The sequence below is a fragment of the Callionymus lyra genome, chromosome 4, assembly GCF_982586985.1.
Source record: "Callionymus lyra chromosome 4, fCalLyr1.hap1.1, whole genome shotgun sequence".
NCBI classification, from domain to species: Eukaryota; Metazoa; Chordata; class Actinopteri; order Syngnathiformes; family Callionymidae; genus Callionymus; species Callionymus lyra.
The window spans coordinates 29,788,017-29,812,751 of NC_141821.1; the positions used below are offsets into that span (position 1 = coordinate 29,788,017).

At 35.3% G+C, this 24,735-nt stretch overlaps 2 protein-coding genes across 2 annotated transcripts; one reads left to right on the top strand and one right to left on the bottom strand.

Moving 5' to 3' along the window:
- Positions 1-185: 185 nt before the first annotated feature.
- On the bottom strand, positions 186-14,490 carry LOC148082459 (serine/threonine-protein kinase 26-like). Its single transcript, XM_087789671.1, has 12 exons — positions 13,833-14,490; positions 6,482-6,550; positions 6,214-6,375; positions 5,653-5,709; positions 5,338-5,446; positions 4,615-4,772; positions 1,925-2,110; positions 1,723-1,862; positions 1,546-1,642; positions 1,262-1,324; positions 1,053-1,180; positions 186-978 (listed from the first exon to the last, which is right to left on the bottom strand). Exons 1-12 carry the CDS (start codon positions 13,851-13,853, stop codon positions 963-965), a joined length of 1,206 nt encoding a protein of 401 aa, XP_087645797.1. The 5' UTR covers positions 13,854-14,490; the 3' UTR covers positions 186-962.
- Positions 14,491-16,900: 2,410 nt separating this feature from the next.
- Positions 16,901-23,408, top strand: LOC148082460 (palmitoyltransferase ZDHHC3). Its single transcript, XM_087789638.1, has 9 exons — positions 16,901-17,043; positions 17,751-17,839; positions 18,185-18,258; positions 18,706-18,818; positions 19,738-19,799; positions 20,649-20,757; positions 20,831-20,903; positions 20,975-21,140; positions 21,194-23,408. Exons 1-9 carry the CDS (start codon positions 16,919-16,921, stop codon positions 21,283-21,285), a joined length of 903 nt encoding a protein of 300 aa, XP_087645764.1. The 5' UTR covers positions 16,901-16,918; the 3' UTR covers positions 21,286-23,408.
- The last annotated feature ends 1,327 nt before the right edge of the window (positions 23,409-24,735 follow it).

Sequence of the window (24,735 nt, forward strand, 5' to 3'; positions counted from 1 at the left end):
CTTGCACAGCAGAACTCTAGCTATTACTTGAGCTATTTTCTGGAACATCAATAACATTTTAAAACTCACTTTAATATGATGATCATTTCGTATAGAAGAACAAAGTTATTCCACTTAATAAGTATGAATAATAATCTTGGATATTGTTGTATAGACAGAAAAATCAAGAGAGACGTTTTATTCAATCACACTTAAATATTTATTTAGAATCTCTACATCCCGCTAGAAAAGAAAGAAATTGATGCAAAAATATTACAACGTTGACTTCAAAATCCCCTCCACTCAACAACCATTTATCCCTCATGAGATATATATATAAAAAGACAAAAAATATACAGTGAACAAGTCTCATAGTGTCTTTGGTACAAACTCTCAGTAATACTCTTAAATTAAGATCCTCGTTGTTGACAGGAATCAGATTTAGGTGTTGACAATTAAAACATTAAAAGTTTGCTTTTTGTTCCAGCCATGTGATCACACAAATGATCATAAAAGTCGGATTAAAAAAAAAAAAAAAGGGCATCAAGTATTGCTGAAGACAACAAGACAAATGTTGGCATATAATCTGACTGAAGTGCTTCTGAACAAACGTCTTCAACATGTAAGCGACAGATGGAAGACCTCGACGAGTGGAAGGTTCTGGAGCAAACACGCCACAAAAATGTACGAAAACAAACTAATGAAGGCACTTAAGGTTCAGATAAATAATACGCAGGAAGAAAGAGATACAAAAGAAGTCCCACAAGCTAGTTTAACAATAGCTACAACTAAATGGGAAGAGAGAGAGGGTTTTCAGCATATATATTACATATAGAACATTATTCTAGTGTGTGTGTGTGTGTGTGTGTGTGAGAGTGAAGGTGTGTTAGCAAGGAGACGTCGCACAGCAAATCTCCTAAATGGATCTTCAGAGTCACTCTTCTTTAGATGGAATTCCTTTTTTTCATCCCTTCCTTAAACGTTCACTTAGTAGTGAATCTGTGGGGGAACAAGACAACAGCTGGAGTAACTATTCAACCATCTGCACACGGACAAGTGTTATTTGAGCGTACCTGTCAACGATGTGTGTGACCATTCTGTCCGTGATGCCCGGACAGACGTCCTCGGCCAAACGGAATTTAATTTCCAACTCCTCGATAGCTTGTCGCTGCTCGGAGTGCTCCCTGTGCTGCTGCTTTAACTGGCGCAGAAAACACAAAAACACAAGGTTTTATCTACATATCTATGAGGTGGTTAACAATACGAACAAGACAAGCCTTACCTCGTTAAAGACAGGTGAGATGAGTGTCGTCAAACTTGCAGATTTCCTCAATTTATCCTGAGTCTGCTCACACAAAAAAAAAAAACAGTTTTACATCTTAACTGCCACATCAAACATACAATTATTGCTCTACCAACAATACAAATAATTAATTGACGAGTTGCTTCCCTCTAGTGGCCATAAAATAAAGTACCGTTTGCAATACTATTTAATATTTGGCAACATGTAAATCAGAGAATGTGTTGGACGTACATTAAACTGCTATACAGAGTTAGCGTACTCACTGTTCCATTCAGAACCTTCCTGTGTTCAGGCTTGTTCTTGCGCACGGTCGTGAATGACCACTTGGGGCTCGGGCTGTTTTCCTTATTGCTTGACTCACTAGAAATACCAAAAAGAGACCAAATATACATTTCTTTAAAAACACTCATATTTATTTACAAAAGGTGATTTGGGATTACCTGTCCGAGTCACCCGAGCTGCTGTCACTGTGGCCCTCTCTCCACCTTCTGTACCTGTCAATCAACTCGCTGAGGTACGACGTCTTCTTGCAGTGTTTGACGATGAACTTGTGTTTCAGAAGTTCTTTGGCAGTTGGACGCTGCAAATCGAAAGATTTATATGTAAAATCTTAATGATTCTCTTCTAATGTGTGGCTCATACAAAGGCTGGGTCCTTGTTAAGACACGCTTCGGTGAATTCTTTGAAGCTCTTGGAGAATTCTCCGATCAACATCGGAGGGGAAGACTTCGGGATGTGGAAGAGGACACGCATCGGATGCATGTCCGAGTTCGGTGGTTCACCTTTGGCAAGTTCAATGGCAGTGATTCCCAGTGACCAGATATCCGCCTGCGACAACAACAACAAAGATGATCGCACAATATTCAACCAAGCTCTAGAGAAAACAGGTACAACATTTAATACGTTTAATATTGTTTTTTATTGCTTCTCGTTACGTCAATTCAAGGGTGTACTTTGATGGCCATGTGTTTAGTTATTTTAGAGGGAGAATTACACTCTTAAAAAAGATGCACAATGACTACTTTTCATAATATCAAAGTGGCATTTCATTGTTAAAATTATATATATATATATATATATATATATACATATATATAAATATTTGCACAAATGTAAGGGGTGTGCTCACTTTGGTAAGATACTATACTGATTTCTACTTAATAAGTCACTTTTATTTTAACTTTACATACAGATTTATACAACTGAAATAGAATTATTCTCATATTTTTCCAATTTTATTGGGACATTTATATTGCTTTAAAAAATAATGTAATCAAATATAACTATCAGATTTTTATAACCTTACTTATACCATTTTAGCTGATTTTTGGTTAATTCATAGTTTAAATATTCGTTTTTCTAGCCACATTTTAACTATTTTTATATTTATTCAAACCAGTCAACAAATAAATTATGTTTTTGGTGGTTTTTGGCATTGGTGTACGACACGATAAATAAATTAAAAAAACAGGCAAAAATCGTGAATCAGCACTTTTTATCAAATGTAAACTGGCAAAGCTTCCTTGTGATTTAGTACAAAAGAGGAGGTCTGTTTTTTTCACAAGTGGCGGCAGCAAGCACCGACCATCTGCCGGCCGAAGGTGTAACACAGACACTGACAGGTTGAATATAGCAGAGAACTCACATGCACACACAATCGATTAGGACACACTCCTCGAGTCATGTTACAACACCACTAGCATGTTGCTCAGTCACCATATGGCCACTTGAAACTAGATCACACTCATTTAAAACCATAAGGAATTAAATATTCTTGGAAAAAAAACAAGTCGAAACTAAAGTATCAGCAGCATCGTTGACACCAGCCGTGTGTTGAGGAGGATTAAAGACCCAGGTTTGGCTCTGCAGGCATGTTGAGCTCCATAGTTAGTTCTGGTTGTTCATTCATTCATGTGTGACGGAGCATGTTTGAACAAACGACAGCCAGGAAACACCAACTGACGGAACAGAACTCTACTTCTCTATTGACGTCTGTTGACGTGGACAGTTCATCGTCCATCAACAGAGATTACGTGAAACGATTCGCACTTTTTATTCCTATAGAGACAGATATGTTGGCGTCACTAACAATACAAACGTCTGGTTGGACAGAAATTCCACAACAACAAAAATGAAAACAATTTTGATGATAATAATAATTATTCTGAAATGTTACTAAAGAAAAATGGAAGCTGCCGAGTCTAAATTTCATTTCTTTAGTACAGAAAACTTTTTTATGCCAGTTCTTAAAAAATATACTGTATATTATATAGAGTTTAAATTTTGGACATCGCCATCTTGTAATAAGGATAACTAATCATTCTAAAATGGAAATTAATTAATTACAAAACGTATGTTAATTTAAAGTAAAGACTAAATCATCCATCTGTTAAATTTACATACACAGCAACATTATATACAGAAACTTTAAACTTTATCCAACTTCAAACCTAGAAAATATATAATATTTGATTGAAATAATAATGAAAATAAACATCGACCACAGCATTGAAATTGTTTAAAAAAATAATAATTATGGCCAATAATGGTCATAATATTAATTCATAACAAAAAAGCTGTAGTCTGCTATATATAACTAGGTCATTAAAACACACACAAGGCCAGTTAAACCACATTAGATGACAGAGTAAACACACACTACTTCAACTACAATGTTAAACAGAAGCCTCTGCACACACACACGCCTACTGTCCTCTTGAAAGCTCTTTTGCTTTTGTCTGTTGGAGCAACAGGTGCAGCACCAGATGAATATGCTCATTCAATATTGACGTCCTCCTCAGTCCAATTCTCCTTGGACAGTAAACACCCAAAAATTAATCAATATGAAGAAAGTAAAAAAGCTAAATTTAGACCTTATCGGGTGATCTAAGATCTGATTGATAAGAGACTCAAGCAGCAAGACAGTGGAAATAATGCAAAAGAAAAAAAACAAAGCATGCTCGGTTGCTATGGTGATATGCAAACGTTTCACCACTTTGATAAACAAAAAAAAACAACATCTTGAACAGAAAGTGACAAAAATAAATGAGATTTAAATCTTTTCACACTTCCAACTGTGATGTCGACACAGAATTTAACATGATTCAGGATCAATGGTTTATGATGAATTGAAAATTAAAGGATAACTAATAAAAAAAATAGCCGCCAAACAAGATGAGAGACAGCAAAATGTAATTTAAACTTAAGTTATAGTTTATTCTGGGTGATTTTCGAACCCTACTGTTTAATTTTCTGTGACAAAATACACATGCCACTCTTCGGTTCGTACATTAGGGCCCCTGAAAAGCAGAAAGAAGATTTGGGGTGCCTACCTTTGAGTCGTAGGCAGACTGCTGGATGACCTCTGGTGCCATCCAGAAAGGCGTTCCCACGAAGGTTTCCCGCTTTATCTGCGTGTCGGTCAGTTGACCAGCCACACCAAAGTCAGCCAGCTTCACCTGACCATGCTCCGACAGCAGGACGTTGGCAGCTTAAACAGTAAAAGAAAGAAAAACCTGAGTTATTTGCTTTTTAACATAAAACAGGTCACTGATCTGAATTTATATAAAGAGGTTTTAAAACATGAAAGAGGTTCATGGCGGCAACAGCTGCAGACATGCAGAGGACATGTGTGACTAGGGAAGAGAATCCGGATGGAACTCATTCTTGATCAGAAATCATAGCTGAGCCATTTACAACTCAGGTAATTACTAGACTAATAAATAATAATGTTGACAAGCTACTCAAAGTTTAGGTCAATTTAATGATTTATTTTTCACATTAAACAGTACGTTTTTATTGTTTTTTACTTGATTATAAACTAAAACTATTAAATAGACTTTTACTAGTATATTCTGACTTTGATGCTACCGAGTCCACAATGATAAAGTCTAAAACATATCAGCTCTACGATGAAATAGTAACATTTAATCACTTCATTCCTTCATTCCTCAAACAATTGCAGACGTGGAATGATTTTATTTTCACATCTTCATAATAATGAATGCTGATTTTAACAGTAGATGTATTTTCCTTCATCAGGAACACGTTTGTACCTTTGATGTCTCTGTGGATCTTCTTCTCTGAATGCAAGTAGTCCAGTCCCTTGAGGATCTCTTTGAGCATGGTAGCTATCTGAGCTTCATCAAAAGGACCGGCTTTCAACTGCAAACGCATGAACACACGAACAAACGCACACGGAGGAATGACACCGATGTAAAAACACGGTAATGGACAAACTCAAACACACCTTCTATTCAAAGTCAGGACTCATCACATGACTCACACAAATATGTTCATTCTATTCTCGCGGAATGACAATGAGATCAAGAACTCTTTGAGTGTGATCAGTGAATAATGTTGCCGCTCACCAAATCTAGTGCTGAACCTCCACCCAGGTACTCCATGATGATCCAGAGTTTACTGCCCTGAAATATTGAAAAAAAAAAACAATCAATTGATGAACACATACAACGATTGTTTTTCATACCCAGTATTGGGGAAAAAACATGTATATATAATATTGAATTTATCAAGTTAGTGTTGAATAGAAAAACACAGAAGTTTATTTGCAACTTCATTTAAGGTATATACAATTTAGCAATACTTTATTTTTATTGTTATTGCAAGTCTTTGTTCAATTCTAGACATCAATAATCTCGGTTATAAAATGGCTTGGCCGGCTGTATATTTGATATTTTTGTACTGTAAGTTGGTTTCATTTTGAATGTTTGGAATGCTATTCTACAAGTCTTGCGACTTTATTTGAATATTGAGAAAACTTGTTTGAAACACAACTGAAATGCACTTTTTAAGAAGATTCAACTCAATGGTTTTTATCTTTATTTCTACTTAAGCAACAGGAAAGTTGTGCTACGAGGGAGAAAAAGCCTCAAGTGCCGTCGAGCTTTGATCACAACAGTTCTTGTTACCTTGAGGTAGGAGCCATAGTACTTGGTGATGAAAGGACTGTCGCACTGACTCAGAACCGTGATCTCCTGCTGGATGTCTTCTATTTCGTCCTCGGCCTCCTCAAGGTCGATGGTTTTAATGGCGACCACACTCTGGGTTCGGTTATCAATGCCTTTAAATACCTGAGTGAGAGAAAATACTACTTGTAATAACTCCAAGTATAAATCTTGTCACCGACTTCACTGAAACACCTCAACATGGAGTGAAAAAAAACCTAATGACACTCACCTCACCAAAAGATCCTTTACCGATCCGATCCAATTTGGTAAACAACTCCTCTGGATCGACCTGAGAACTCTGAGGGGAAAGGAAATTAAGTTAGTGAGTCTTCAGAGACAACACACTCAACTCACTCGCAGGGAACCTTATTAAGTCTGGAATTTTATAGAAGAAAAAAAAAAAAATCACACACAACACAGCAATTGAAACTGGCATGTTACGATCGAAAAGGTCAACATAAATAAAAGCATGAGTCACATAAATGTTCTTTCTTTGAGAGACCTGTGTAGCTACATAAATGAAAGAGGTTTTAACAAACACAAACTAATACGAAGGTCAAGTCAGGTGATTGCAATGAGTGAATTTTTAACAATTTTAAGCAATATTTAACTTTAAAGGAAACTCCAAATGGTTGTGGTAGTCATTTCATGGAAATACTCAATGATCAATTATTTTACATATGTTTTCATGCTTTGTGTGATGTGAGGATAATTAGGGCCTTAATGATAAAGTAAACAAAACACTAAATTCACTTTCCTTGTAACGGTTTCCTGTCATGGAGCAGAAAGACAGAAGGAAACAACCACGACTGTGAAAGATAAGAGGAACTGAACACACAGAACAATATTGCCACACACACATAAACATTTTTTTTCCTGACAGTCATTTCCTAAACTTGTCTCCCTTTCAACTTTCATAACAAGGCACAGTTTGGGACGTTGATTATTTCCCTTGTACGTTTCAAGAAAACAAGTGCTGGTGGTGAAACCTTCGCCTGAGAAGGATGTAATACAACGAGCAAAGGAGTTGTCATGTGATGGATGTGCTTCCTGCTGTGATGCTGCAACACTAACCATTGTAAAACACAACACTGTGCTGCACAACTTTGTCAGCAAGATATGGAGTTATTCCATGTATGGCACTTGGTTTAGATATTGAAGACATGCAAGTGATTAGTACAATGTACCACTGTGACTTGTGTTCATAACGTTAAAAGAAACAAAAAGACGATTTTAACCATCACAAAAATCAATTAAAAATAAAACCTGATTCTAAACCAAATATAAACTTTATAGGAAAGATTGAAGAGTGGCATCTGTTGCTTGACAAATATTTGTTAATCAAATTAGGGGAATTGAGACTCTTTAATAGTTTAAATAAAGCTCCAAGTCAAAACCAACCTGCACACACAAACACACACAGATGCAGACCATGTGAGAGCGTCTGCTCGAGTCGCTGCAGTTTCCCTGCGCTGGAGAACGAGTCACCAGAACTAAAAAAAGGAACAAATGCACACTGTGTGCCCACAATGTTGCCACACCCAGCAGCAGGCGCTGCAGTTTGGGTCCTGTGACTGTTTTTAGAAAGACAGAAAGTTGCAGTTGGGAGTTGAAAATCACAAGCAAATGTACTTCTCCAGCAAGAGTTCTACAAACACTTTTGAAGTGTTTAAACAGAGTACAAGTGTAATCTCTCTCTCTCTCTCTAGTAATGCTTGTATAAAATGTACATGTTGACAAGTGCATTAAAAATAATTGAAATGTATTTTTAATTGAAATTAAATCTTAAACTGTCAATAGATCAAACATCATCATTTTTATCTTTGCAGTAAAACTTTAAAGCTTCCTGGTAACACGCGTCATTCTATATTATGGCACATTCCTGGCAGACTTTGTTTTCTTGAAATTGTTTTATAGCCCGTCATAAACTCTCGATGCTCCCTGACCAGGAACTCAATTCTAGTGTACTGCCAGATTAGATATTATCTCTGCATCTCCATACAACTATTTGCTGTATATATAAAAATATGGATTTAAACCTCACCCAACATGCAACATGCAATAAGCAACATGCTGAGATTCAAAGAGTACGATAAAGAATTTTAAAGGATCTCAAAAGAATTTGACCTCAGCAATTCTACAGTAAAATCATTTACAAGTCAAGTACTTTTTTGTTTGGGGATACTTTGCTGCAGCGGAACCTGGTCAACCAAACATCATTGAATCCACTATGAATCCTATCAAAGGCTGCTTGAGGAACGCGAGAGACCTATAGTAAGAGTAAATCCACATACTCAAAGCCCAGATCAAAATCCCATTGAGTTCTGTGGGGCGACTTGCAATCACCTAAACAACCTACAATTAAAATAATCCTCCATTGAGGCGTGGGGTAAACTTTCTTAAGATTAATGTCAGAGACTGGAAGATTCAGCTACAGTGGGTTCCAATAGCTATTTGGGTTGGTGAGTCCTAACCTATTCCTGGATTAGAATATGCATGTTTTTTGTTCATAATTTTAGTTTAATAAGTAAAACTGTAGTTTGTTCACGCCATTCATCTGCGATTCAATCTTTTTTCCGAAAAAGGAAAACAGCACGATTGGACATTGATATGTGTAAAGAACTTAATATCCAAGAAAGTGTCCTAGTTAAAATACCACAAACAAATCCGAGAGAGGAACAAAATACAATTCAAGAAACGGACACAGTTCTTGTCTCTCTCTCACAAAGCCCAGGAGTTCAGCCCGAACACATAGTTTGAAACAGGAAGAACGAATCATTAGAATACCAGCCCAGACAAAGCACAGTTGAATCGTCCACCTGAAGTGAGTTTAGGATCGTCATTTCAACAATATACATTTAAACCGTGGCGAGCATACAGATTTGCAATTAATGTTTGACTTACTGCTACATAGTGTATCGTACAACAAAAGTAGATACACTATAGAAATAGAAGTGTTCACACGGCAGGGGCACACCTGAATATATTTTCACGGACAAATATAATCCAGCCCTTGTACCACAAACTAGCCTTACATAAGATCACAGTTAACACTTTGACCTTTCTATCAGCACATAGGAAACAAACATAAAGAAAAGAATAAAGTTCAACTTTTATCATTCCCTTCATAGTGTTGACCTAAAGGGCCGTCATTGCATTTCTGTTTATTTATTAAGGTCATTAAACAACAACATCTAGGAGTGCGAGAAGTTCTTCACGACAAGCTATTATTGAAGCTCATGGTGATGTAGCCTTTGAAAAACCTCTTCTTATATCATTATTATTAAGCTTCCTGCGTGAGCAGTGGGTGAGATAAAGACGTTGGTTAAGTATAAGATGGCAGGCAAACACTTTTAACCAGTGTAGCCAACAGAAACAGGAGTAAGTTTAGCGTGTATGCCTAGGATAAAGTTACTTTTACTACTTAAACAGGATTAACAGAAAAAAATATATATATATATTTAAACAAAATGAACAGTAACCATTTCCTAGATCATTGGAAAACATTTTGAAAATAAAACAAAATGACAGAACCCAAAAACATAACAAATGTTTAGCGTTAAACTAAAAGTAATAACTATTTGCGATGTGCTTTTAGGTCAAACCAAAAGCTGACTAATGAAGAACAGCGTCTGTTTTGGTTAACAAGTCTCATCAATGGCTCGATGAGTATTTGTGTGTGTTTTGGAAGTCAAAGGTCACAGCTGCTAAAGCAGGAAGTACAAAAAGTTGCACTCTCCAAAATGACCTTCGCAGATCATGTGAAATCCCACTGCTTTTCAGTTTTTCCTGTTGCTTTTAGGACCAAAAAACACAGCAACTGTTGAGTCACTCTGTGCTTCAGATATAAACAAGTACAAGATGATGTATTTCGCGCAGTCATGTGCATTTCTTTATCTGTGCATTATGTTATGGATTTCTCAGACATAAATATGCTAGATATATAGATATATAGTAATAGTTTGGAGAATTTCAAAACATTTTTTTCAAAAGGTTGTTTAAATATAGTAGAAGCTGTTAATGAATGTAATCTTAAACCAATACATTATATTTATTTTGTAGTTTACAGTGTATCATGAGACAGCAAATAAGCTTATTAAAGGGCAATTAATGTGTTGATTTAAGAGTCTCTTAAATTGATCTTGGATTCTATTGTACTCATCAGTATGCATCTGAAAAAATAGAAAAAATATTTTAATTGAAATTAAACTTCAAGACTTTAACATTTGAAACGGTCAGGAGAGTTGGGTTATCACATTGTGTAGTTGCCGTTTAAATTTAAACTTGTATTACATTACATGACAAAATAATATGAAGCAGTAGCAACAGAGGTTGTTCAGCCAACAAGTTCAAATAAAAACTGACATCACTAGTTGTCTTTTTTTTCATGTAAGGAACATAAATTGACCAATTTAAAAAAAATTCACACAACAATGTGGTAGCTAATGTCAAACCATTTTAAAGATTCACAAGCATAATTGACTTCTTTTGAACTACATTTGTGAAAGGCTTTATTCTGTATCAATTAGTCTTTTGTAGTTTCTCTGTTGTAAAAGATTTAACAAGCACTTCACAAGTGATTCACACTTTTGGGTTTCGATTCACTGCTTTTGCTTAACGGATTAAGTGAGCGAGATTAAAACAGACAGATGTTTCTACTAGCACTGAGGTAATTACACGTTTATTAAAAATAGCAACACAAACACATGATGAGAGAGAAACCTAAGGGTTGCAGACTCAAATCCAAATCAAATGAATTGGCCAACGTGAAGATATACACAATTTTGTCCATGTTGTTTACACTTTAGGTAAAGAATATTTTATAAAAGGTTGACTATATCAAACTTTGTGATTGACCAACTGTGGCGTTTGTCAACTGATTTCCAACTTGAAGGCCTTCTAGCTGAAATCAAAACATCAAATCCAGCACAGATTCAGCAACGCAGCTTTACAAAAACACAACATGTTGTTGAAATTTTTGAATAATGTTTACATTGGTTGACAGATTCAAAGTGATTCGAGATATTATATCCCAGAGTAGTGTAAAGTGACATGGTTCAAATCCAATTGAATCCATTTACATAGTTCCAACATAATGGATTAGATTAACACATCATAGAACTACAAGCAACAAACAAAATAAAAGTGACTGTCGGTTGCATAAAGAACCATGTGGGCACTTTGAAAGGCTGTGGGAAACTCTGAGTGACTGGATGTAAAAGGCAAGCGCCTGGGGCTGTAAACTGAACAATAAAGTTATTATTCAAACCTGAATGTAAATAATTGAGTCAACTTGTAAATTTGTGACATAATGTAACTATTTAGAAATGCATAATTTCCAGCATCACGTCTTTTGGCTTCCAACAGGATACGAAGGGGAGCCTTACATTTCCATGGTCAGACACTGAAAGAGATTCTGGGAATAGTCTGTGAAGAGTTTCATAACAGCTCCACTGTGATGGGAAAAGAGAGCCACCAGTGACTCAGAGGCGTAAAAGTCCTTGAGCAAATGAGAGCATCAATCACAGCACAAAGTTTTGTGTTGTTTAAAATTAAAGCTTTATGTACATTGTAAAAGTTGCTTGGATTTAATCAGACAAAATAATCCTATTTTTTATTTGTTTCACACTTTTTTTTTTAAACATAGTTTTAATTTAACTAGAAAAATAAATACATAATGTTAAGGAATTCTACCCCATTAGCCCATTTAACTACTCTTTTAGATGTTAGAATAGCAAATATTAGGGATCCATCTGTGGTGCCGTCTTGTTGCCTCTTGCTGATCATTATATGGAATTATTTCAGCTCCTCTTGTAAATATGTGAAACTCTTGTTTACATTATCAATGAAAAATGAAAGACTTGACACCAATCACTGAGGAAAATAAACAATATCAACATAGAGCCAATAACAGATATTTTCACTATTTTCAGGTTAATAGACATTTTTTAAATTCCACAAGCTAAAAAGGCATTCATACCTGAATAACTCACAAAATGTGTGTTCACTTGTTTTCTCACTTTTTTTTATCAATAACATAATAATAAGTTTATAACCCCAAATCTAAATATATACTTTATTATTCCACAATTATTCCAGTCATATTTTATCTTTTATGTCGTAGTACGGCTGAGATTACCACATGAGTAGAGCTTTATTCACGATAACAAATGAAATCAAATGAGATGCGTCAGGAGATGGTTCCTTTCCTTCTTGCCTCACCACACAGGTGCATCTGCCGTCTGACGTCAGGTGTGTTTTTTACCACTGTGTGACTCACAGGTGCTGCCCTGCCCACTAGGGAGGCACAAGGCAGCCAAAGCAGGCCCACAAGCAAGTCATTCTCTCAGGTGGACACACCCCACAGCCAGATAAGCAGGAGAGAGAAACACTCAACACACAAAACCAGTTAGCTCTGTGTACTCTGTGTAGACCGACTGCAATGACGGCAATCTTGGTGACGACGAGCACGAACATTGTTAATGTCACTGCTTGAGTCCTAGTCCGGCGCATCTTCTTCCTTCCGTTTGAATTACATTTTTCTTTTATTAATCCACTAAAGATAAAAATGGTGGTTATCAGTTGCTCTGGTTAATAAAAGGGTGAACGTTGTAACAAGATGTGTATTATTGCTGCTGTATAATGATCATTTACAAGTGGGAATTCTTAGTGTCAACATGCAGAACCAGTGACGTAAACTACAGATACGATTAAGTAAATCGACTACAGATCAACCTGAAAGTCTCACCTTATCCTTTCTTCTAGCAAAATATAAACACACAGGCCATCTGTTGAAAAACTGTTAATAATAAAAAATAATAAATAGTAGTTTTGCCCATTATAATAATAGCACACCTGTGTGAGATTTACTGGTCATTTACACCAGCCACAATAGCTTTTAGAAGTTTCAAATAGCTTAGCATAGCTTAGCAATAAATCTATTGATATTATTTCAAGAATGGCAAGTAAGCATAACAAAAAAAAACTAAATAAAAGCAAAAATTCATTAGGATTTGAGAAGAACTACTTATCAATCATATTTTTAAATAAATAAAGTGGATAATGAGTTTCTTAAAGTGGCTATGCTAAGTTAGCACAGTATGTGTCAGTAGGAAGTTGTTTTTATAATCTAACTCTCAATATATAAAATGATCTCTGTTTTATGACTAAAACACTTATTGATCTGAATATGTGGATCCACTTTTTTTCTGATCAAAACAAGTGAAAACATGAACTGAAGAATATTGACAGCTACGTTTGTTTTGTCTTGGTTATAATATTTGACAATAGGTGTCGTTTTAATATTAATAAACACTGAGAAGTAAAGTATTTAAAAAACCTTAATATTTAGTGTGTCAAAGGAAAATTTAAATCACTTTAAGAAACTATTTTCAAACAGACACGAAGTCAAAGTGCAACGTAGTCGACAGTCGAAGTCTAAAAGCTGTAGTTAGAAGACATTAGGGATTAAAAAAAGAAGCTTTTATTCGTTGTTTTGACACAAACACACGATCTTCCAGACGAGCGGTTGTTATTCAGGAAGACAGGAGTGACTTCTGCGGGGTTTCTACCTTTCTTACCTGCATACCAGGAACTTCCATGGTGACTTCGAAGTATGAACGCCCTGCTCCTCTCCAGCTTTGATAGTTCCTTCTTCTGCTTTTCTCCTAACTCCACGGGAAGTCCAAGTTCCGAGGGAACACCAGAGTGGATTCAAAGTTTCAGAACAGCGGTGTATCCAGTAGGAAGGAGCAGCAAACACACGTCCAGCGAGAGTCTGCAGCAGAAGAAAAGTGGCGACGATGACGCTGTTGACTCGCTGGAGATGAGCGCGCCGAGTTTGCCCCGAAGGATTTCTGCCAGAATATTTTTGGTTTTTATTGTCTTCTATTACAGACTAGATTCGATAGAAACATTCATACACCTTTATTATCCCCCAAAATTGACGAGTAACGCTACTTCACGAAAAAAAAGATTAAAAATTACATTAAGACAACAATACAATACAATGGGCATATTAAATAATAACAAAACATTATATGATAAAAAATAATACAATTAGAATGAGCATTACATAATGCGACAACAAAAAGAAAGGAAATAAACACAATAATACAATTAGAATGACCATTACATAATACAAAAACAAAAGAAAGGAAATAAACACAATAATACAATTGGAATGACCATTACATAATACAAAAACAAAATAAAGGAAATAAACACAATAATACAATTAGAATTACCATTACATAATACAAAAACAAAAAGAAAGAAAATAAACACAATAATACAATAAGAATGACCATTAAATAATACAACAACAAAAAGAAAGGAAATAAACACAATAATACAATTAGAATGACCATTACATAATATGACAACAAAAAGAAAGGAAATAAACACAATAATACAATTAGAATTACCATTACATAATACAACAACAAAAAGATAGGAAATAAACACAATAATACAATTAGAATTACCATTACATAATACGACAACAAAAAGAAAGGAAATAAACATAATAATACAATTAGAATTACTATTACATAATACAACAACAAAAAGATAGGAAATAAACACAATAATACAATAAGAATGACCATTACATAATACGACAACAAAAAGAAAGGAAATAAACACAATAATACAATTAGAATTACCATTACATAATACAACAACAAAAAGATAGGAAATAAACACAATAATACAATTAGAATTACCATTACATAATACGACAACAAAAAGAAAGGAAATAAACATAATAATACAATTAGAATTACCATTACATAATACAACAACAAAAAGATAGGAAACAAACACAATAATACAATAAGAATTACCATTACATAATACGACAAGAAAAAGAAAGGAAATAAACACAATAATACAATTAGGATGACCATTACATAATACAACAAGAAAAAGAAAGGAAATAAACACAATAATACAATTAGGATGACCATTACATAATACGACAACAAAAAGAAAGGAAATAAAAACAATAATACAATTAGAATTACCATTACATAATACAACAAGAAAAAGAAGGGAAATAAACATAATAATACAATTAGAATGACCATTACATAATACAACAACAAAAAGAAAGGAAATAAACACATTAATACAATTAGAATGACCATTACATAATACGACAACAAAAAGAAAGGAAATAAACACAATAATACAATTAGGATGACCATTACATAATACAACAAGAAAAAGAAGGGAAATAAACATAATAATACAATTAGAATGACCATTACATAATACAACAACAAAAAGAAAGGAAATAAACACATTAATACAATTAGAATGACCATTACATAATACAACAACAAAAAGAAAGGAAATAAACACATTAATACAATTAGAATGACCATTACATAATACAACAACACAAATAAAGGAAATAAACACAATAATACATCAAATGATGATAACTATACAAACTACAATAAACTTTTGTACAAGAACTTTTTTCAAAGTCAAAAGCTACAGTATTTGGGGAGATGGGTTAGGGTTAGGGTTAAAATCAAAAACACTAATAAAAACATTAATAATAATACATAGTCAAAAGGCAACAACTTTCCGGGTTCTGTTTAATTGGCTTTACAGGGGAATAAACAAATGAATACAATGTGAGTGTTGGAGCTCTGTATATAACCATTACTTTCTTACCTACTTACAACTATTTTGACCTTTTAAAGCATTTATTTTAGCTGTATATTGTTTTTGGTGCTTAAAGCGCTTTGTGACCCTGGTATAGAAAGGAGCTCTACAAATAACATTTAGTTTACTTTACAATGAGCTGCTTAGCTCAACAGATGAACGAGGTGTTCATGTGTCATCGCTGCTTATTGTCTCTCGGCTGTGCGTGTTGTGAAAATGTGTACATTTGTTTCAAGCCTCAGCCTAAAGGACACAAGAAGATAATTATTACTATTGTGGAAAATAATATGGGGGAAATGATAGGCAGGTCTTTAAAAGCTCAATGATTATATATTTATCTTAACAAGACATCTTGTTATAATCAAGGGTTTAATGTAGATACAGTGTGATGTCATATTGTTAACCGCTAAACTCTGTATGTGAAGCTTAACATGTTGAATTCTTAATTAATTGAATCCTGTTGTGTTCTCAGTTTTATCTTGCCATTTAAAGTATATACTTTATTGAATATTGTTTTGATTGTTTAAGCGCTTTGTGAGCCTGGTCTGGAAAAGCGCTATACAAATAAAATCATTGAAGACAACTTTTCACCTGATTCAGATCAGCTTAACTTTCAATGATATTACTTTTACCGTTTTTTTGTAAGTGACATCAAATGAAAATGTTTTTTTTCTGTCATACACTCATTTTTTATTATAAAAAAAGGTTTGCTCTGAAGGAAAATTATATTTTGATACATTATTATGGAAAGAAAGTCTGCACCTCTGTGCTCAGGCAGGAACCCCCGCGATCTCACCTATGACGTCATATTAGATATCGTGAACGGAACAAAGATACTGCTTTAACTCGATGAGAAAAAGATATTACATTTTTTTTTATTTACATTTATTTCAAGTACTTTATTACGAATTCTTTTTCTTCCTAAAGGAGTCGAACGTCTTCATGACGTCATGCGGAAGCAGCAGATGGGGGCGGGGCCCAATAGAAGATGGCGTTTCTACGCTGCAGGCGAGACCCGTGTGGCGTTATTTGTCTTATTTTGACTTATTTTAGTGTGTTTTACGCCGATTACGTGGTCATTCAGTACGTTCTTATCCCGGCCTACGCAGGCAGGTATGTATCGTCCATGTGTTTGCCTCGTAACGCTCTAAAAAACTGACATGGCGTCAGGCGTTCATTTGACAGTTGACTGTTTTGAAAAAGCATCTTCAGGCAAGCAGGACATTTATCATGTTTCCTTGTTCGCAATGTATGCTAATAATGTGTATAAAAATAATAATAACTGAATTTAACTGAAGTTGTTTGGTTCCTGTTCCTACTTTAGACATGCAGACAAAAAACAAGCCCGCTTAACTTGTTCTACTGCGTATCTATAGCATCACCGAAACCTCCTTAAATAGAATTTTCAAAAATCTTTTCCATCTTGATCTTTCACCTTTAATCCTTAAACTCTGCTCATCCTTCTACAAATAAAACTGCAATTTTCAGATGAATACATTCAATAGAAATCCTAGCAAGTTACCAGAGTTTGTTTGGAAAATATTTAACAAATTAAGATTGTATTAGATGTTTACCACCTGTTGTAGACCAGAATCTCCCTGATGCACAACATTTGCATTTTCAAATATAAATATTTAAACAGGCAAAGTGGGGGTTGTTTCCACACAACAATTCAGCTCCATCACAAAACGTATATCTGTGCCAAGTGTGTTTGATTCAGAGTGATAAAGATTGAATGTATCAAGATGTTTGAAGAGAGTTCTCTGTATAATGAACTAGAAGATCATTTCTAATTGATTCACTTTCCCATCTCCCTCTAGCTTGTGGTGCACTTTCCATGGATCAGTGTTCAACCTGATTCTGTTTCTACTTCTGGCTTGTCACTCGAAAGCCGTATTTTCAGATCCTGGTGAGTTGAAAATTATTTTTGTTTGTTTATGATTGAATATTTGACATGCATGGAATTTTTAAAAACATGTCGCTGTGTATTTTATTGCAGATGTAATACTTTATATAACTATTTATTTATTGTCCAACATAAAATTGAATTATATTCCTTTACGATTATAATTTATGTGTCCACTGTGTAACTGTGTTTTTTGCCCTATGTTAATCGTATGTGTTACTGACCTGTTACATACTATCTTAACTTAATAACCTTTATTAATGTGCTTGAGTCAAAAATCAAGTATTATCTAATCTTATTGTGTTAAATGAAAAGTTCTTGTTTTCTATTTGAATGTCTGTTCCACAGGCATGGTGCCGCTTCCAGACACCGCCATAGATTTCTCAGATCTTCGATCCCAGTCGAAGAGTATGAATGACCGAGTGAGTGGAAATTCTACTTCTGTGCAGTCATGGTATTACTTTTTCTCCTCACAGCAATGAGTTTTCTAAAGCTGAACTCCTCAATGATCCGCCCCTCCTGACTGAGTTAACAAATAACAGGGGACACTCTGGAGTCACAGACATGTCTGTTATTTGTACCTACTTATTTGCCTATGTCAAGTCATGTTTACATGAAAACATCTGTGCTTGTCTCTGCCTGTGGGTTTGTTAATACTGGGTTAATGACGGTGTTTAGATACTGTTTTCCGCCTCTTCCTGGACTTAACAGTACGAGTTCCCTCAGTCGTTTCAAATCTAGGGAAAAGTTTAGATAATAAGTTTCCCCCCTTGTTTTTGACTGTTTGAGATGGATATAAAAATACCTGTAAATGCTCCTCAAATTAACAATATCCATCAGGTTGTGACTCTGCGTTCTTTCTCCAACAGGGCTGCGAGGGCTGGACCGTGTGTAGTCATTGTGAAACCTACAGACCTCCCAGAGCGCATCACTGCCGCGTTTGCCAGAGATGCATCCGCCGAATGGATCATCACTGCCCATGGTGAGGCTTTCGCTGTATCTTAGTTTTTGAGACCTTCTTCACTGTCAGATCTCTCCAGGGATTCCAGATATCAGCTATTTTTCAAGGCAAAGCGTTATTTTCTAAACTTATTTCAATTTCCTTATTAAACCTATAAAACGTTTTGTTTGAGATCCATTCTCAACCAATTGACATTTCTCACATTTATATTTACAAATTTAACACTCCATATTTATATTTTATGATAATAAATGTTGTTTTTTTTGTTGCCTAAATCTAGCCAATCACAGAAGGCGTCACGTAATATTAACCAATCAGAAGCAAGATAAGGCGGGTCTATCTTTAATTACAGCATCACGACTCACACAAGTAGAGACAACAGATCGAGGTCGTACCTTAACAACAACAACAACAACAACATAATACTGCTGTCAATCTATCTGATCTTCGGGTTTCTCTGGTCGCGAGCTGCTCTTGAATTTGGAAAGTTATTTATTTCCGAAAAGCCGATCAGAAGAAGGAAATAAACTTCTGGCTTTCAAAAAAAAGAGCAGTGTACCTTGTAGTGCTTTAACAATGTCACACTCTTTACTGTTTAAAATCCAAATTCGATTATTTTATTTTATTTATTATTATTTTATAGATCGTTTGCCATATCGATTGTTTTAAGATTTGAAATAATACAGTTTCATAACATTTGAATGTAGAATTTATGAAGATGACAGGTTTATAATTAGATATTATTACTTCCTCAGAGTAAGCAACATTTTGCGGAAAGGTTTTGGGATTGAAAAATAGCTCAAATCCATCAGCTGAAGGGGGCATCGCCTCCAGACCCCTGGCTAACTTCCACTTTTCTTACAGTGTTTAACGATTCCTGTAATTTAATTTTACCGAACCAGGATGCCTGTTTCTCATTAATTTTCCGATTTTCCTTCAGGATAAACAACTGTGTGGGAGAGCTGAACCAGAAGTATTTCATTCAGTTTCTCTTTTACACTGGTGAGTAAAATAACTTTTTTCTTTTCTTAATCATTATTAAAGCAGTGTGGAGGCCAGACATGACATCGTTGAAAAAATGTATAATTAGTAATTATGCCTTAAAACTGTAAATACTTTTGTTTTGTCACTAGGCAGAACAGCGCAGTTGTTAGAGCACACCACTCTGAACTCTTAAGTCACTGGTTTAATCCCCTCACTCTGTATTGTAATTTGTACATGATTATTTAACTAATCTAATCATGCAGCAGCAGAACTGCTTTATATATTTTTGCATTAGCCATCAGGGCTGAGTAAACATTGAAATGGACACCAGAGAGGTTACTCTGAAGAAAGTACTACCTCAGTTCTCTAACATTTGTTAGAATAGAAGAGACATATTAGATTGTATTTAGTTAGTCTGAATATTTATTATAACAGATTATAGTGTTGTTTAGAATGTATCATGTTTGCTGGTATTGTTTTGTGAAATGCATTAAATAAATGCATGTATTTAAATGGCCGGAAATAAGCATAAAGAGACCTTTTAAGTCAAAGATAAAACGCGATCGCTAAAAAATTTCCATGCGTTATCATCTAGTGTTTTCATTAGTCTTAGTAGCTCAACTCACAATCTATGCTTTCTGCATGTGGAGCTGACCCACGAATTGCAGGTCATTTACTAAGCTTAGGTGTAGAAAAGTGCATTTTTTTTTTTTAAATCAGTGATCCCTTGGCATGTTTTTCTTCCTAGTTAATAAAGCATAAGCGCAGAACAACTTTGATGTGATAGTGTTAGAAGTGTGTACATACAGTAATGCAGGATGATGTTTTGATGGCGTGGCGGATGAAAAAAGCAACTGTCATTCCCAGGGATGGCCAGCCTGTATTCACTCATGCTGGTGGTGTCTGCGTGGGTGTGGCGGATCAGGAATGAGAAGGACAGCGATGAAGATGAGACACCGAGCAAGCATTTGATAGTGTGAGTCAGAGGTTTAAAAGATGGCTTTGGTTCATGGTGTCCTTTTATTTTATGTCTTTTTCTTCATTCTCAGTGCACATTACATCATTCTCCTCGTGGAGTCCATCTTGTTTGGAGTGTTTGTCATGGTGATCTTCTATGACCAGGTATTATTGACTCTTATTTTTTATCGCCATCAACACTTTGCCTCTGATTTTGCGTCTGCTGTCTTCACCAGCTGGTGTCAATAATCACAGATGAGACTCCTATTGAACAGATGAGAAACAGGTTGATGATAAAAGATAGAGGTTCCACATCCTCATCGTCCTCCTCTCAACTACCTCACCAGCCCACACACACGCGCAAGCCGAAGCTCGCACTGCTACGAGAGGTTTTCGGAAGAGGTAGGTCTAATTTTAGGCCATCAAAGCCTTTTTACATGACCTCCTTCTTCCAGGTTCTGTCCTCTGTTGGCTTCTCCCGCTTCACTCCAGCCCTCCTTCGGTTGGCGGGATCACATACTCGTCGCTGCCTGACTACGACGTCTGACTTTCAACACAGACGTAGAGGTTTTGTATAAAAATGTATGTTTTTCTTACCCCAGGATCTGCTCAAACAGAAGCAGGAGAGGAACAGAATGTGCGATAATGGCTCGGTCGTATGACGGAACATTTACAAATATTTGTATTCTCTTGTGCTGAGCATCACTGAAAATCTTGAGGTCAAGGTTTTAAAGCTCTACTACTGAAAATGAAGGATATATTGTGATCTATCTCTGGAATTGTTTGTGATTATATTTAATAGTTACTGAATTGACAAAAGTCTTGTTACAGTTTCATCATAATTCTTTCTTTGGAGGTATTAGAGAAGATGCTGAAGATAAGTTGTGCATGTGTCTCTCTCAATCCATTATAAACAAGTTTTACTTAAGATGGGTCATGTTCCTCAGCCTTCCTCACTATTACTTCTCTTTCACTATCAACCATGTTAACTTAAAATCGGACAAATTCTTGTTCTTGTAAAAAGAATATAGAGTCAATTTTATATACTGGGTGAACCGCCCTACTTGACATCTACATAACTTAAATAATGACATTTTAAAAATACTTTTAAGTGGCAGCAAAATTGAAAGGTGATTCTCAACTTGAATCATTTCTGTTGACGTGGTCTGGCTTTAGCTCGTCGACAACAAATGTTGACCTCCACTGGAAAGCCAAACACATTTGACTGAGACTGATACAGTGTAAACGGCGATTCTACCTCAAGTAGTAAGACTGAGATTTAAATTAATTACATTTTATCTGCATTACGCAACAACCATTTATACAACCAGTGGCAAGTGTTATAACATCAAAGGGAAAATCATGAATAGTTACTGATTAGTGAATTTATACTTGATTTCAGAGCTGACTTCTGGACTATAGTTACTCGGCTGTAGCTACAGGAAGTGTGTTTCCTTATTTTATCTTATTGACTGCAGGTCACTCATTGTCATGTACAGCAGTCAGGGTTGGAAGGGTTTTCTTATATTTGTTTAGCCTGAGCCTCGTTTCACTAAAGGGAAGAAATATTGATGATTTTATCTTTCGACCCTATGCCGTTTGTTATATTTAAAATGTTCAGTGACGCTGCCTTCGCCTGGTTAAAGTTAATCTAAAATGATTACAATTTATGTTTTGCACGCAAATGTTTATTAAGTTTTAGTAATTTATTAATTTTCTTCGATGGTGGAGATACAGAATCAACGTATTTAATCTGAGCTGACGCTTTTTGTGTGTTTTTGTTGACACGTTCATTTTCTTCCTGGATTATCTGGTCAGAAAACCATCTCTATCTGAGGTTTTTTTTAAAAGCTGATGATTTTAATATACGCCGATTTGTTTGAAGTTGTTTGCAACATATTTTGAGAACGTGTATATTCTTACTTGGTCCAGTTACTGGGTGCAGTTATACTGTTCCACCACTTGGTTGTGTAAAAGGAGTCCTCTTTAAATGCTGAAATTTGATCAACAAAGAATAATTAATAACAAGAACCTCAACAAATGAGCCCCGGCTGACATTCCTAACCTGTACATAATCCATAGAGACACAGTAGGTTTCTCATGAAGGAAAAGGAAGAGCAATCTGTTGTTAGTAACTTTTTGTAAATGTTGATACTGAACTGTGACCATATTTCAGTGTCAGTGTTCAAAGGAATGACTTCATTGACTTGTTTGTAATCACAGATGCACTTGTTGTTTTGTTGTGTATGTAAGGGTCGATCAAAGAAGGTGAACTGTGGGTTCATCAACACTGCTGCCTGCACTGAAGTCAATGACTTCAAATCCACTAAAAGAACCAACATTCGATGTTAACCTTGACAGCGGGAACGAATGTGGAAAAATGATTTGTGAAGCTACCGTTCAACCACCAGCTGTGTATTATTATTAAAGTTTGAAGCCCTGTCTTCTCCATCGATCAGGCTGGTTGGTTGAGGACGACAGTTTGGAAACAATGATTCTAACGTGGCTTCATCATGAACAAGTTTACAATTGATAGATATTTATTGTTTGCTGGTGAAAACCTGTGTCTTACTTTCCCTGGAATTAAACAGATTTGTTCTAAAGTTTCTCTTTCTGTTATTAAGTCAATGTGTTGTTTTGAAAGCGATGACCTTTGACCCGTAATGCTTGAGTATGTGGTTTATACCTGTCATGCGAAACATAAAAAATAATGAAATTAACAATTCTCCTTTTTTGTTTTTCCAATATTAAATTCCATTAAATGTGTTCTTTGATGCAGCTGCAATTTTTGACAAGACCTTGATGAAAAGATTAAATTTACCCTTTGAGAGAGATTCAACCAGAAGTTAAAGCGTGACTTTAAAACGGCTTGAGAATCCGTGACGTGTAAAAACGAGCTTCTCCAGCAGGTGTCGCTTATGAGTCAAGTTGAGATTCCCAGTGGCTCTGACCTAAGACAAAACCTTAACTTGAAAAACTTGTTAAAACAATTGAAAGGAATGGGAAGTGAACTTATTAAACGATATAGTCGAGGCAACCCCAAGGTCTGAATCTCATGAATTCACAACATAAATTAATATGTTCCTTTAACTGATTTCATATTGTCTATGAATAACTTGTAGCAATACAAATATAGTTTGACGTTTATTTAAAGATCAACTAATATCTTATCTTGGACTCTATTGTATCATCGGTATGTGTCCGTTTGTATAAAACTCTCTTTTCATTTAAATATTTACATTAGAAAATGTACTTAAGCCCCGCCCACTGAAAACTTTTTTCTGGAGATGAAACCTTCTTTACAACAAGCACTACCACTGTGTTGTGATTGGTCAATTATAGAGGTTTGTCACGCCGCATAAACAATCCCAGAAGTGTCCACCTACAAGGGACTCATTGTATAAACAAAGTGGGGATTACAGCTGGAGTGAAGCCATTATTATGTCAAAATGGACTGCGCTCTCGTTACCTCTCGTTTGTCAAGATTTCAGACGAGGGAGAACTTTATATAGTAATACATTCAAAACATGGTCATGATGAGAGACTTACTGTATCTTGTAGTTCATGTGAGACAAAGATTTAATTCAATTTTGTATTCCTTAACACACCTCAGAAAATGCACTAGATCAGCCCCTGAATTATTCAACCAAACAATGTTTAATACAGGACATTTTTTTATTGTAAAAATGAATGTCACACAAGGACAAGATCCCACAATAAAAAATAACTAAAAAAAACTTTTATCCTGACTGTCAGTGAAAAACTTCATATATAACTACTGAATTAAAACTTCAGAGACATTAATGTTGTTACAATGTGATATTAAATTGCTATTTGAAAAATATTAAACAAGATTCTTATAACTGACTAGTAAGTGGGTCTTTTGTCACATCATGATCCACCTCCAGTCTCTCTGTAGGTCAGCAGCTATGAACCCCCCGCAACACGAAGGGTGAAGAATCCTGACATTCCAGACGCCGACAGTTGATCCCCGATC